Below are 15,748 nucleotides of genomic sequence, written 5' to 3'. Positions count from 1 at the left end.
CCACAGGTCTGTCGATACTGGGAGAGCATCCTCCAGCCTGCAGCTCAGTCATTGAGAAAGGTGTTGGAAAAACGGTGACAGCAAACCTCGAAGTTTGCAGACAGCACCTGAAGTGCCCTCCAACAAAGCCTCGCAAGTCTTCAATCTTGTCATCCGTGCTTTCCCTGAGCACCAACCTTAGCTGCCCCCGAGCTCAGCTAGTGCCCCTCTGTTCCCTGTGTGCAGGGCCAGGTTAGGTCCAAGAGGTAATTAAAGCAGACTCCGAGATGATCTCTGGTCCATCTGGAGAAAGTCCTTCGCAAATCATGAGCTGCAGAAGAGCAGCACCACCGTGGCTCACCTCTCCGTGAACGACCCCAGTAACAGGAGTCTGGGGGGGGCTTCTGAGCAGGTCCATCTCATGAATTTAAAGATAGACCTTCAAAATGAGCTGATTTGTACTAACATTGGTCTGGCCACATAGTTTAGGCATGAAAAGCAAGTCAACATAAATTTCTACCGCTTAATGCATTTTTCCCATTAGTAACTGCCAGATGGAAGTGAATAACTAGCATGCTCCAAGGGACATCCAAGTTTGCTCAGACACTGCCTTTATGCTTATTTCCATTTCTAAAACTCATCATTATTATAGCTTTTCTTTAACAATTTAGAAAAAAAACATATGAAATCAGACTGCATAGTGACTTTGATAATTTTGTGCAGTTTTTTGGCCTAAACTTTGTGAGGCGGCATGAGAAAGAGTCAAAACAATTTGGGTTTTGGGGGGTTTTTTTCCTATCTAAAGCAAAATACATACTGTAGGTTTGGGGTTTTTTAATTCCTTGTATTATTTGAAAAACTTTAATATTAACATTTTTTTGAAACCTGCACTGTGTTTAGTTATGATTATAAAGTATTCCCGTAAAGAACTTTAAATATGACAACAAACAACTAAGCTCTGTAGTTGACCAGCAGAGATGCTAATATGCAACCATCCACATGATGTGATTTGCAGCTATTCATGCGTGGGGAGTATTGCTCTTTAAGGTTTTGTCAAAATACTTCTCCCCACAAAATTAAAAAAACTCTGTGAGATTTACACTGAAGAATACATTTCAACCACTTGTATTAAAACAGAAAAGATTAAACTGTAAGAACTAACTCAAAACTGTGCTACAGAAATAAACATTTAGAAATTCCCAAGGCTGTCTCCATGAAACCCTGGCATAAATTTAGCTATACGGTTGTGGCAATTCCAGCACCACCTTCTTACAGAAACGCACTGCAACCCAAACAGGACTCCTACTGCAGCAATTGTTATCCCGTTAGCTGCACCAATGTGAATTCCCTTTCTGATCCTTTCTGAAATCTAGGTTTGAGGTATGCTCCAGGTAACAAATTCATTGCACTTGTATTTTCAAAAACATCTGCAATGTAGACAGAACGAGAAATTATCTTTTAGAGATTTGCAGACACTCCTTGGCCTCCTGAGTCTCCTGTTTAAGCCAGTTACCGGCAATTTGCAATTTCAGGACCACATTTTATTAACGCCCGCATTTCTATCTCTTCCATCTGCTACTGTTATTCATCAAATGCTATGCTTTCTGGGGCAGAAATCATCTCCTTACATCATGCATGTGGCCCAAACAGGGTGAAGTCTGAACTTTGTCCTGCTTAGTCTCACAGGCTTGCCCAGCTCTGCAGAAGAAATTTTAGCAACAACCTTTGTGAGAACAGCAAAAGTAATACTGGCTGTTACTGAGCAGTCGGCTGCTGGGTTACTAAATCATCATCACTGACCAGTCTAACAGCAATAAGCGTCTATCATCTTTACTGTGAATGATGAATGAACATAAAATAAATTGCCCCTCATCTTGGTATAAAATTTTCATTCCAGAGATACGGTATGTTACTTGACAGCAAACATTTAGATAGAAACCCCACCTTTATTTCACTGCTATTAAATGAATATAAAAGAAAGTTCTGCTCTAATTCTAGCTGCGTAGAACCATGCCATTCAAAAGCATGGTGTAGTTCTACAGAGCATAGAAATGTCTCAACAATATCATGGAAATAATCTGTATTAAATTTTCCCTGCACAAGTAGTACCTTTACTAACATCTCTTACTCAGTCCCCTGGGCTTTCAACCAACAAGCTCAGAATTCAGATTACTGTGATACTCCAAAAATCCTTTGGCAGCCAAATAGTTGCAATTTGCCAATAATCTTCTCAACTGAAGGACCAAAACTGATGAGAACTGACCTTCTTTAATCACTGCCCGGCCTTAGTTTACTACATCTTCAAGACATCTTTCTAGATGTGTGCAAAAAATCTAGAACTTGACTCAGTTTAAAAACCAATTGTAAAGCCTAAAATATGGTTCTCTGAAGTAGTAATCATAGAATAGAATCATAGAATATCTCAACTTGGAAAGGACCCAGAAGGATCATTGAGTCCAACGCCCACAACATTTCAAATTGTTGCCTTACACATAATATGCAAGACCTAATATAGCCGGGCATATTAGACTGAATCTCAAGCAGGAAGGAAAGTAGACCAATAAAAGGCATAAAGGAGCACTACTGTCAATTAAGAAAAAACCACACATACATACTTTTTAAATGGCTTCATTCTGACCTCTAGGGCTTCCATGTGGTTTTCAGAAGTTTTTCTAATTTTTTCAGAAGCCATAAACCTGTAAGTTTACCCACTTTCTTCTAAGATCTTCCATCTTCTTTTTCTCTACCCACATTGTCCATGAGCTCCTCTGCAACATGTTCCAAGTGTGGCATGACTCTGCTCATTCTTCACCATCCTCAATTCTAAAACTCAGCATCTAAAACATCTGAGAGGTATTCCATGCCTTTCTGATTGCTTTCTGTTGACTTCCAAAGTCCTACCTTGTTATACACTCATCTAGTTTTAAGTGTATTTATTTTGTTAATAACTTCTATTAATCTGCAGTTGTCCACTTGACATGTGCCTATACCTAATGTGTGGCCTGTTCGAGTTTGACACTTAATTTCATAGCAGATGGCATATTAAAAGCCCACCCAGTTTAGGCAGGTAGCAGCTTTTTTTCCCCACAGAGCAGCTGCTATGATATATGTTTAGAAATTTTTTACATGCCTCTGTATCATACTCTTTCCCCTTTGCTCTTTCACAGAGGTGGGAATGCAATGAAGTAGATAGACAGAGGCCATCTCGCTTGTTGTGAGATGGAAAAGCCAATTTCAGTTCAGAATGAACTAATGCACAAAAACACTCAGCAAAGACTTGCCCTAATTCATCCACAGTGAAAATATGTTGCTTGCAGCTACAGAGCTCATGGAAAACACAATGAACAGAAACAATCTGCACAACACAATAACAGCTTGAGTGCGATGTGATGGATGGTTTGCGTGCATGCATGACTTGAAACATTCTCAAAAAAAAGAAAAAGAAAAAAACACCCAAGAATGCTGAGTGCCTAAAGGAAACCACATAGTATCAGAAGAGAGTCATAAGACAATTAATCCTCAAGAAGGAGAAAAAACCCAAACTCCGAGGGACAACTTAGCAGTCCACTGGCTGCTTTTCACAGCCACTCACTACTGTCCAACTCTTAGTATGCCTGTAAAATAAAGTTATCACCTAAAATATTAGCAGATGTAAAATAGCTCAGAAATAATGAGCATCTAAAGAAATAAATGGGAAGGTAGGATACATGAAGCAGTCTCATGGGAATATGCTGCTCATCTTCCCAGGATGAGATTTTTGCTTAGGAGAAACCCTCAAGCCCTTGCAATTAAAGTAAGATATTTACTTTTTTTTCTGAAGAGAGCTGAAAAAGAGTACAAAGCAAAAGAAACAAAAGTGAAGTTTGCCAAATGGTGACACTCAAATTTGGAAAGCTCTGTGCTGCTGCCACTTATCCCTGTTCTACCCCTGTCCCAGGCTGGAATATCACAACATGGAAAGATATTCATGTTACAGAAAGCAGAAAATTACACTGGCAGAAGGAACCTTTGGAACTCTATTTTTACTACATGAGTTTCACACCTCTTGGTGTGAATTTCAGTACAGCTTTACCAGAGCATTTTAGTTTATTAAAAGAGTTTTAAGTGATAAGTCATTAAAATAAAAACTCTCAGCAGCAGCTTGCAAAGCATTCTAACAAGGCACTCCTCACTTAAATTACTAATTTTCACAGTTAAATTATTAGCAAACAACTCCTACTAAAACTAGGAAAAAAAGACTGTGGGTCTTCTAAAAGCAAGTCTGAAATGTAAGAAAACTGGGCGATTGGTGAAAGAACAAGATGAGTGAGTTACTTTGGTCTTACTTCTCGTCTATTTGGTGTTGTGATAGTAGCTGGAGTTTGACATCCCTCCCCCTCGGATGGCATGGACAGCTGTCGGAGAAGACGCTGGGTAATGACCAGGGCGGATGGGCTTGGCTGCAGAATAAAAGTAGGAAACCAAAGATGACGTTTAGCTTTCACAACGTTTTCTACCTCACCTCCTTCTCCAGTACCAATCCCATTGTTTCCAAACAAGGAGCCGTGCTTGGCAGAGCAGTCTGTAACCTAGCTCTGCAGAACATAGCATTCCTTTACCTCGGCCAACAATACACCCATTTTCTGCTTGTGACGGAGCCGTTGAACCATCCCATGCATGCCTCCCATCTCTGCAAAGGTTATGGACTGTCTATACAACAGAGGGATGTCACAACCCACTTGGTGGTCAGTGATGTACTTCCTATGTCCGATTTGACTATTTAAATAATTCCAGAAGATGCTGAGACAAAGCTGTCAATGGCTTTCTACAAGAGGTAGCATAGAGCAGGAAATATTGTGTGCTGTCTAATTCTCTCTCAGGTTTTAAGACACCAGTATTAGCATCACCATCCAAAATATTATTCTTCTACTTTAGCAATTACAACAAATAATTCCAAAAATTGCCCCATTTTAAACACCATTTGATTGTATGCACACATTCAGATTACACCACAAAGATATATCAAGCATTTGAATTATATAGGAAGATTTTTGACTCTACACAGCCCAAATTAAATCACAAGGAGGAGTAATCAGGGGAAAAAAAGAGGAAGGGACAAGGTCCAGACAGGCAAGGAAAGAAAGCAAGCGCAGGAGAGTATGTGGGGGAGGAAGAAAGTGAGAGATTGATTTAAAGAGACAAGTTTTCAGGTCACTAGAAGGGCACACAAGACCCATTATGCCATTTATTTACTGAGTTAAATAGCAGAGGCTCTTTAAACTTTAGGTGGGGCAGATTCTATTAAAAAGTGAAGTCTTTGAAGATTCCTGTGCAGCAGAGGAGAAGCAGACCCTGTGGTTTGCCCTGGACTACTGCTTTCAAAGCTCTCTCTATTTAAACATGAGCAAACAGACCAACCATGAAGTACGTGAGCAACCACTAACCCTTTAGCTCCATGTCCTTACCAATTTGAGCAGAGTGTGCTCTCCGTGCCATGTTTTTGGCTCTCACAGCCTCCTTAATGCGATCTACCTCCTGCTGGTACCGTTTGCGATCTCGCATGGCATTCTCCTTGGCCTCCTTCAGTGCGCTCTCCAGGGCCTTAACTCTCTCTGCCGTAGCTCTAAGTCGTTTTTCCAGCTTAGGAAGCTCACAACGAAGATCTGCATTATCACGTACCAACTGCGAGAAAAGAAATTTAAAAAATATACTATGAGAAAGTTTATTCTATTCAACAAAATCTCATAGATCTTATCCTGAAGGGTGAGGGCTCCAGGACAAAGCCTGATATGGCAGGGCATTCTACTACCATACTTGCTGTTCTAGACTTTAAGAGCAGCTGTGGCAGAAACTGTGCATTTCTTCAGAACGCAGAAATGTTCAGCATTTTACAAATACTTGATCACCTCATTATTTCAAAACTGCATTGCTTAACTATGACTTATGGACAACACCGGGTATCATCAAAAATTCATCATCTCCAATGGTTATGGCATGCTTACCTACTTGTTCCCTACTCGAGCATATGGGAAAATTGGAAACTTTAATGCCTCAAACATCGCTAAGACGTCACTTAAGGCCTGCAGCTATAAATGTGATGATTACATGCAATTTTGAATTCAGGCACTTCCTCAGTTAAATATGAACCTGAGCAAGGTCTGTCAATTATCAGAGTAACATCTAACTTTAAATGCAACAACAGCCAAGAGAGGATTGATTTTTTGATAAATAAAAAACTGATGCAAACAGTTAGAAAATCCAGTACAAATTCTACTGAACAGATTATACCAGTACTAGAAGTCAACACAAAACTGTTCCAAAGGAGTGACTCTCCCTTTTCTGGAGTGAAGGGAAAAAAAGTGGTTTAACTACCACATTAATAATACAGTAAAGCAACAGCATGTAGTAACATTCACACGTTGTTTGACAATCAAAATGTTTTACACCTGCTAGTCCAGGCTTAGTGCCAGAAGAAAAACACAAACAAAGCTAAAAAAAAAAAAAAAATTGTCACAATGAGCTTTTTCTACAAGTGTTGAACCCTTGTTCTACGAAATAGTTACGATATGAAATAAGAGCAGGATGACACCACATTCGGGTCAAGTCCAATGTTATTTTTCCCTCTAAGTTTCTTGTGAGACATGGACTTCTACTTGGTTTTGAGTAAATATACGCTAATGAGAGCTATAAAAATCCGTATCTGAAAACCCAGCAGATGCATGAACTGAGTGCAAAACAGGCAAATCAGTAAAAGGAAAAACACTCCTAACATGTCCCCATTTCCACATTTAGAAACTAGGTCTTTAAACCATCTGTTCCCTGGGAATCTCAAAATACTGAACCTTAACGGACACTTGTCATGATCCTGCACTGCTTGCTTTTTTGGCACTTCCACAGGAATAAATAAAGCCAATCTCGGACAGTGCTGTGTCTCACTAGTAACAGTTTCAGAAAACTGCACTGGGGAATGTTATGTCACTGTTAAAAAATGAAATCAAAAGCATCTTTACTATTTTGCACTTGCAGTGGGATGCAGTTCAAAAATACTGACATCTAACAAGAGGGTGGAAGCTTGCTTATTGGCAGAAATAATCCAGTTTTGTCTAGTGAGGTGCTACCTAGATATATAGGCACACCACTGCTATATACACACTTCCCGTAAGCAGAAGGTAAAGTTCTTTCCTTGACGTATACCCAAAACGCTTGCCTACCACACATCCCCTCCACCCCCCACTTGTACGGTGGGAACCTAGGGTGAAGGGCTCTCCATAGCCCTTGTCTCTCTGTACAGCAGAATTCCAAAGGAAATGGCAGCTCCATGAAAGAGGGAGGAGACAGATGGACGTGCCCAGAAATAACCAACCTCAGCATCCCGAGGAGGCACCAGCCCTTTAAGCTGCACAGAAAACCTCTATTACTTTGCTTTCATATTCTGCTGGTTGCCTCCACTCAAGTCACCTCCAAGGGTGCCATGAAGCAACTTTAGGCCAGGAGTCAAAACTGGGGGATACACAATCCATCTAGAAACCAGCTATCAGCATACAAGGCAATAATGCGTTCCACCAATACAGTGACAATTAGTCCTGCCAAAACTGCTAGAGTCTATTTTCACAGAAAAAAAAATTGTTTATTTAATACATTCATGAGAAGTACGGGTAGTGGGAAAAGCAGCTCTAACACCAACTCCCAATGACAAGAATTTTAGTTGAGAACTATAGGTACTATTTCCTCAGACAGTACATGTTACCTTCAGAAATTATCCTTTTAAAGGTAAAAAAGTATATTTTTTTTTGGAAGGAGAGGAGAGGAGGAAGGAGAGGAGGAAGGAGAGGAGGAAGGAGAGGAGGAAGGAGAGGAGGAAGGAGAGGAGGAAGGAGAGGAGGAAGGAGAGGAGGAAGGAGAGGAGGAAGGAGAGGAGGAAGGAGAGGAGGAAGGAGAGGAGGAAGGAGAGGAGGAAGGAGAGGAGGAAGGAGAGGAGGAAGGAGAGGAGGAAGGAGAGGAGGAAGGAGAGGAGGAAGGAGAGGAGGAAGGAGAGGAGGAAGGAGAGGAGAGACGCTACCTGTTTGTGAACCTTTGTAAGCTGTTCCAGGTTGTTCTCAAGAAAGGAAATTTTCTGCTTCTGTGCAGCACTTCCACCTCCGTCGTCGCTGTCAAGTTCAACGCTCTGCACAGAGAGTTGCAGAGTTCAGCAAAGCCAGGCAGAACCTCAATAGGAAGCTCAGGTCTTTTGTGAATTTAAGCTTCCCAAAGGCAGAAAAGTCTTCCAGAGCCCCAAATCAAAGAGAATTTATTTTACCTATTCATTTGATATCTAAGAGGCACATTCCCCGCTACACAAAAAATAAACTATTCTTATTTAACAATTATGGGGGATTCTGAATATGAAGATCATAGATTTTAGTGGGGAAAACCCCCTTTCCCTCTTTTTTTCCACTCCCGGGAGACATTTTTATGCAATATAGGTTTTCAACCTTAAAAGAAAAAAAAAAAGTATAAAAACTCTTCCTCAAAACTACTCTAAAGGACTAAAAAGTGTTGCAAATTATGCAGCTCTTGACTCTTTAACAGTTAAAAGTACATTAATTTCTGCCAAATAATAATTTTGTCAGAAAAAGGCTGACTAGTCACAAGTCCATAAAAAGAAAGGGCTGCAGCATTCAGTGTAGCATAAGTTAGTGGAAGTTATATTGAATCATTTCTGACACCCATTAATAACGTCTTTGAGAATTAATTTTGTAGCTGAACTGAATTGGATTGGTACGTTTTGCTTAACCACCAAGATTTGCCCTTAACATATTAGGACCAAATAAAAGCTCATGAACATCAGAACAGTTTTAATCTTATTACTCACTGTTATTAAAAGACAATATCCCATTTTGTAACAACATGCACTAAAAGCTTCCAGCAAATCACAAGAATACTGCTAAAAAGAGACTTTGGTTTAAAAGAGTATAGTCTTACTTTTTTAACGCGGGTGGTGAGATCTTGGACAAACAGTTTGCGTAGGTTGTGAAGAGTCTGAAGTTCTCTTGCCTGGAATCAACATAATTAAAAAAAAAAAAAAAAAAAAAAAGCACAAACCAGTAAGAGATAGTAGATACTCCAGTGTAAAAATTCTCCTCAGTTTTTAGTCGACAATATGACTTCATTTATGATTTACTTATAGAGATGTACCTGCCCGTAGGTATAGGCAGCTCACAGAAAGGCAGTGCCCATGCTGTTCCCCACGGAAGGGCTCTTGCACCTCCCAAGGTGTTCACCACACCAAAGCTACTTCTGAAAATATGTTGACTCTGTCTTAGGGGGTGGGGAAACAACTGCAGAAAGCTCAAGTCTCACAAATTGGCCACGGTTACAGACATCCAGTGACATGAAAGAGCTCTGGATTCACTCTCTGGCAAACGCATCGGTCCCGCTCTCAATGCTTACTCACAGGCACTTAAGATGTTTAAGTGCTTTTTAAGTTTTGGCAAAAATCCAGGCTTTCCCAGCTTTTTTTATATGCATCAACTTCTCAGGCTCAGCAAAACAATCACCTTACTCCAGACTGGAGGTGTGACACAAGAAGCGGCGACCCTGCACCTACTCCCAGAAGGACAGAAGCACTAATCCATTTGCAGGAAAGGAAACTATGTGGACAGGCAGCTCACCCCAACCCCATACCGCACCAAAGCCATACTGAAGAGAACTGTCTTTCCGAAGCTGAAAAGAGCAACCTTAGCTTTTCCATTTTCTGCTTATCCACTCACATAGTGGAATTTAAATGAATTGCTCAATAAGCTCCACCACAACTGCAAGCTTTTGAGCTTGAAATTTTTATCTTTATGTCTCAAATGAAAAAGGTGAAACCGACTGGAAACCAAAAAGGAAAAACTTCCTTCACAGACGACTAGAAACCATACATTACAAGCACAGCTTATTTATGTATGTGTGATGGGGTACCCAGAAGAGGCACCGGGTGCCACACTACGTCAAACATGGGTGCAGAGCAGACACCTCCCCGAGAGCCCCCGTTCTGTTCTGGGTGCTGCCTCCACCCTGTCACCCCCTCCCACGGGACCCCTTCTTCTGCTTCCTCACCAGCCCAGCACTGGGAAGGAGAACGAGCCAAAGCAAAGGCAGCCGCTGTGGTCCCACCAAGACTGTTCTTCATCCTTTCCTTCTCAAAGTCATCATCCAAATGGCACACAATGCCCACGGAGTCTGATGTCTCCCCATACCAACGGACAGGGATGAGCAACCGTTTGGCCTTTGATGGCTCGTGTTTTCCTGTAATTCGCTATGCTTTATTTTTAATTCCTGCTGCAGTAATTATTAAAACTCTAACAAAACTCTGAACAAAATTTTAAGGTAAGGTAGTTCAAAGTTGCTTATTCATAAATTAAAAAAAAAACATCTGGGTTTCTGCAAGCTGACTGTATGGTACCGCCTAACTCTGATTTCCAGCTGCCTTACTCATTTGGCATACAGGGCAAATCAAGTCTACATGCAAGCTCTGTAAGTATCTAGCGAGTACAGTTCATATCAGAAATGTTGGTTACATCTCTCCCTTGCAGGAGTTTATTTTAACAAGGCTTATGTCTGGGGGAGCCATCAGGAGCCAAAGCTGAAAGGACCTGAATAGTTCAGCTTTGGATTTTTATATGTAGTGAACTCCAACGGATCCAGAAGCCACTATAAGCTTAATTTTTGAAGCATCACACAGAGGAGAAAATGCTGGGTTTGGGTTAATAACCATGTTAACACTAGCAAAAAATCACTGAATGGTGCTCCTAAACCAGCTATGGTTTTGACCAGCTTCTGAGATCTTTGAGAAAGCTTGCATATTTTTACAGACAGATAAAAATGTAGCCACCAACAAAACTGTGCAGCAACAGCTTCACGACTGACGTCATCCATCATAGACTGCATTTTCAACATTGCATGCACAATATCATATGTCTCTGTAAGCTGCTACACTGGTCAAGTTAGAGGCAGGTACCTATCAACTAATTATAGCTGCACTGTTCAGTACACTGGTTATTTCAGGTGATTTGAAGGAACAAGGACAGCAAAACAAAGAGTACCGGTAGATTTATCAGTGGTAGCTTATTCACAGGAGGCAACAATAATTGTATTTAACCTTAAATTTTAAAATTCAATTTCATGATTTGGCGAAATGCACAAATTTAGCCTATTATGATATAAATTGGTCATTTCCTTGGGCCCAGATGCAAGTGTTTGGTAACACATCAGTGATGAAGACCGAGGGGAAAAAAGCTCAATAAAATGTAATTAAGACATACCACTGTTTCCTCCAGCCCCTTAAGATCTTCTCTTGCTTGTTCCCTTTTATCATTAAGCAGTCTAGAAAGATCACAACATTAAACACAAATCAAAAATATTGAAGTCAAACCAAGAGAATCAATCAACATTCAGCTTGAGTAGAACATCTGCAGATGTGAGCAAATAGTACATTTCTTTGCATCTGTAATTACGCTTTCGAGTGTTCCAAATATGCAGCTTTCTCACATGGAATACTAAGCCACCATCTCCATTTTTTGTATCCACACATGAAATTTTTCTCTCTGATTTCCAGGAAAGACTTTTACTCAGACATCTGATTTATTACTTAAAAAACAAAACCAAAAAACCCAAAACCCAACAAAAAAAACCCCACAAACAAAAAAACCACCCCAAACCCCCAACATCTTTCTTGTTTGTTTTGCTGTGCATTAAGGAATGAGGGATTTAACACTTGCCATGATATTTCATAAAATCAGAGCTCTAAAAAAAATCTTTTTTGGCAAGTATCAAACCCACAACTGAAAAGCCTATGATAAAAAAATATGGAGTAATTGGTAATCATTTACTAGTACTGCATGTTGGCTTTGTTACTGAAATGATATTTTCAGTGTGAATATTTTAACACAAATGCCTCTCGCTAGCACATTTCCTGTGGATGCATTAAGAGACACTATATTTAGGGACACCAGGTGAGAAAACTGTTGACTTACATGAGCTTTTCCAGTTTCATTTCTCTTTCCTGGTCCTCAATTTTTAATTTATCGTAATCAGCACTCAGTTTCTCTTGCTCCAGTTGCAGCTTCTGATTCATACTAGAATGAGAAAGAAGAAGTCAGTACAGCTTAGTCCTGAACCCCATAAACAAGGGTGGGTAAATCTCCATAAACAAAATGGGGTTAGACACAGAAAATAAAGCTGTAACTCGCTACTGAAAAATTCTGAAGAAATTAAGCATAAAGAATATTTTAAAATATTGGAGAATTAAATTCAGTGGCTTGCTTCCTTTATCTAAAAGGACACAAACTGTTCTTGCAATCTTTCTGTCCCACTTCCCGATGCTTCTCATTCCTCCATTATTAGTCTTTGGTCACACAATAAATATGATGAAAGAATGAACACTACATCGGGATTGCCTAGATTTTATGAACACTGGCAAAAAGAAGAGTATGGGAGCAAAGAACTCCGTTTTTCAAGTGCTGAAGTATCTAACAGAGTTACCTTGCTGTGTGAGGAAGAAATATTAAGTGTATGAAAATGGGACATGTTTGAGTCCCCTAGACTCTCAGAAAGTCTGTGGCAGGAGTAATTGCTATAAGAGGACCTCAAAACCTCTATCTTTTAAAATCTGTTCTCCAAGCTTCTCTTGCCTACTGACCTGCAGGTGTAACATTACTCTTTCTTTTTCCTCTCTATAATTTTATGGACTTGTTAAAGTTCCACAATAAAGCACTAGGTACTATAATCCACCCTGCAAAATAATTAGAGGTTTGGCTGTTGCATGTACAGACACTACTTTCTCTAAGACACCGAAAAACACAGACATCAATTAAAACTAACAAAACCAACCCCAAAACATCCCTACAGCGTCACAGAACAGGCCAGGAACAGAGAAAGTAATGGAGTGAGTGAACATACTCTCTGATTTCATCAATTATTTTCTGCTTCTCTTCAATTTCATCCCTCAGCCTGGACAGCTGCTTCTGGTGGGCTTCCCTGTGACTCTCCATCTGCTGCTCCAGTGCCTTCTGCAGAGTGCAAAAACCAGAGAAATCAAGTAACGCACAGCTAAGCTTCCTTCTTATGTGCCAGCTAAATCAACCTCTTTCTGGATTTGAGTGAAGCTTACCAAATCACATTAATTCAGGAATCTGCCTGGTGTATCTTTCTATGACTACAAAACTGTGCAACTACTCATCCAAGCATTTAATGCAGACAGTTTTTAGCAACAGATGTACACCAATTTCTACTCATTTTCTTGCAAAAACTACCGCATGCGAAAGCCAGGGCCTTAGCATATCAAGTGTCAAGAACGACACTGTTTTTACCAGCCCTATTATTTCACCTGTTTATTCACCAGGAAAATATGTATACAGCTACACCTGTGACAGAAGTAAAAGCCGAAACACCCTCACCCTCCCTGAGAATTGTTTATCCCCAGCCCTGTTATTTAAATTCTAGGATTAGATATATCTCAAGTAGTAAGAAAAACTCAGTGCATCTCTTTAGATTGCTAATAAAAGATTTGCATTTTTCTTCCAACTGTAAGGCATAACTGTACAACTGTTTTAATAACTTTAACTTTTTATAATGGAAGTAAAAGTTCTGAGGTTGACAAACCTCTATCACTATACTTGTAAAATTGTTTTTTTCCTTTTCTGCGATTTACAGCCCCATCAGAAACATAACTCACACGTTATTGCCTAACACTTCTTCGCATGCCAAAGGAAGAAGAAAATACCAGAAAACAGGTTTAGATTTCATTATTATTTCTAGGAAAGAGTCAGAATTCTTGCCAAATTATTTGGGAAAGTGGCCTCTTCTTTTATAAAATTTTTAGTACCTTAATTATATTAACCCCAGTAGCCCGATTCACTACTCGGCAAACTGACTTTCAGCAGAGTTCCACCAGCAAAAAATTAGAGTAACTTCGAGGTGAATCAGTATCATTTTTCAATCATATATAACAAAATTGTTCTCAACTATGGACACGATATACTGGGTCTTCTATTTTGGCTCTCCGTTTGTGTGATTTGAGGAACCCAGGCATCTCCAATTCAGCAAACACAGTCCACTGAACCTCTCTACTCTTTGAAGTTGGCTCAGCTTACAAACTGGTCTCAGAAGACACGCTCACCTCAGATGTTCAGACTATAACTTACTTTTTTCCATCATCCGGTCATCAACCTCAATACTAGCAAGTTCTCTAATTTCACATTGCAAAGGTCGCTCAATTACAGGTTTTCTAATGGAGGCCAGCAATTCTGACAGAGGCTGGAAGTGTTTTCTAAAAGCATACAACGTGTACAGGAAGACAAAATTACACCCTAATTATCAGCTTAACAAACGATCTCACTGAGACATGCCCTCTAAAATTGCAGCACGCCATACTACCTTCATCTCCTCAGCGTCCTGAAGCCGGGTCAGATGCTCCTTCTCCTTATCCTTGAAACTCACTTCATGCATTTTTTCTGTTTAAAGTTGGAGAGAATTGAGTATTAACCGTGCAGTTCCAGGACGTGCTATGTCCAGCCATTTAAAAAAAAAACCAAACACCAAAACCAAAACCCCAGTTCCTCATTTTGCAGGGGGCAACGGGATCGGGGAGACAGCTTTGGAGGGGCAGAACCCAAGCTACGACCACGCTGCCCAAACCCCCTTTTCATTTACTAACAGGCCACATTCTGTTTTCAGCCCACCCAGCACCTTTCCAACCTACCCTTGTCTCCTTTCACTTTCTGCTGGGAAATGCTGCTTCTAGAACCAGGTCATTTCTTATGAGGGGGGTAGGAAGATCAGGAGATAGAATAAAAATTCTATTCTAAAAATGCAGGAAACGTTTTAAAAAAAAAGTCTTGTCACCACCTGCTGCTCCCAGAGTCAGAGAAGATTCCTTGTGCAGAAATCTGGAATAAAGTTTAGGCTACTAGGTCACATTGTAATTTTATATAAACCAGGAGCTTAGCAATGCTACAAGAACTGCTTTTGATACACATTTTCCACATTAAATCAGAAGGGGAAAAACCAGCAATTCTTAAAAGGAAGTCAGGTGGATCCGATATAGGAGCTAGGAAAGACGCACCTTTTACTTGACCCTAAGGGAAGCAGCTTTATTTTGAATGGGGCAGGGCACTTGCCAGAGGGACAACTGAAATTAGACATATATCCAAGAATTTTAGAGAATACAGATATAGCAAGATTGATTGGTGCTCTACGGCTAAAATATTTGTGGGGGTTTTTTTTATCTCTCACATCATTAAGGCACAAGGTGAAGCTTGTCATAAAGTTTTTGATTCTTTTGAAAAATTAAGTTTCTCTGTATTTTGTGAATGGACTAGGCTGAAAGGGATAATTCTGGTTTTATCTGAAGCGTAATATACTACAAGGAAGTGCAATGTGTTAAATATTCTGCATCATAATTTTATGTCTTCACTGCAAAATACTAAGCGGACAATAAAATGTTGTAGGACTACTGTACATAGAATACTTCAGCCAATACTGAATTTTGTAAGGTATCGTTGGTAAAAGAAATAATGACCACAAGACCCAGTGTTGTACCTTGAGCACGCAACTTCGCAAGTTCTTCATTGAGAGAGTCCTGTGACTCTTCCAGCTGCCTTCTCTTCTGCTCCATATTTTGCATGTAGTCTGTAAGGGACTTGATCTTTGCTTCGTGCTTTAAAGACAAGGGGAATAGCAATGAGACGCGAGTACCACAGCTTGCTACCTAGGACTTCAGGTACTGTCCTACATAAAGGAGGAAAAATAGAAAGCTCTCCATATCCAG

At 40.1% G+C, this 15,748-nt stretch overlaps 1 protein-coding gene across 3 annotated transcripts in view; it reads right to left on the bottom strand.

Annotated features, from left to right (window-relative positions):
- KIF5C (kinesin family member 5C) overlaps positions 1-15,748 on the bottom strand; it is an 89,745-nt gene that overhangs the window by 5,363 nt on the left and 68,634 nt on the right. For 2 of the 3 annotated variants that reach the window (XM_049808764.1, XM_049808782.1), the window contains 9 exons: positions 15,520-15,637; positions 14,356-14,432; positions 12,880-12,989; positions 11,955-12,056; positions 11,244-11,304; positions 8,920-8,991; positions 8,018-8,122; positions 5,424-5,640; positions 4,305-4,418 (listed from right to left, as the gene is read on the bottom strand). In XM_049808764.1, coding sequence (XP_049664721.1) covers positions 4,312-4,418; positions 5,424-5,640; positions 8,018-8,122; positions 8,920-8,991; positions 11,244-11,304; positions 11,955-12,056; positions 12,880-12,989; positions 14,356-14,432; positions 15,520-15,637 — 969 coding nt within the window. In that variant the 3' untranslated portion in view covers positions 4,305-4,311. Of the gene's footprint in view, positions 1-4,293; positions 4,419-5,423; positions 5,641-8,017; positions 8,123-8,919; positions 8,992-11,243; positions 11,305-11,954; positions 12,057-12,879; positions 12,990-14,355; positions 14,433-15,519; positions 15,638-15,748 lie in introns of all 3 variants that reach the window. The other variant, XM_049808773.1, reaches the window with a different exon arrangement.

This window comes from Accipiter gentilis, chromosome 1 (genome assembly GCF_929443795.1).
Source record: "Accipiter gentilis chromosome 1, bAccGen1.1, whole genome shotgun sequence".
NCBI lineage: Eukaryota > Metazoa > Chordata > Aves > Accipitriformes > Accipitridae > Astur > Astur gentilis.
The sequence above is the reverse complement of the archived record's forward strand: the minus strand, read 5'-3'. Positions and strand labels throughout refer to the sequence as shown.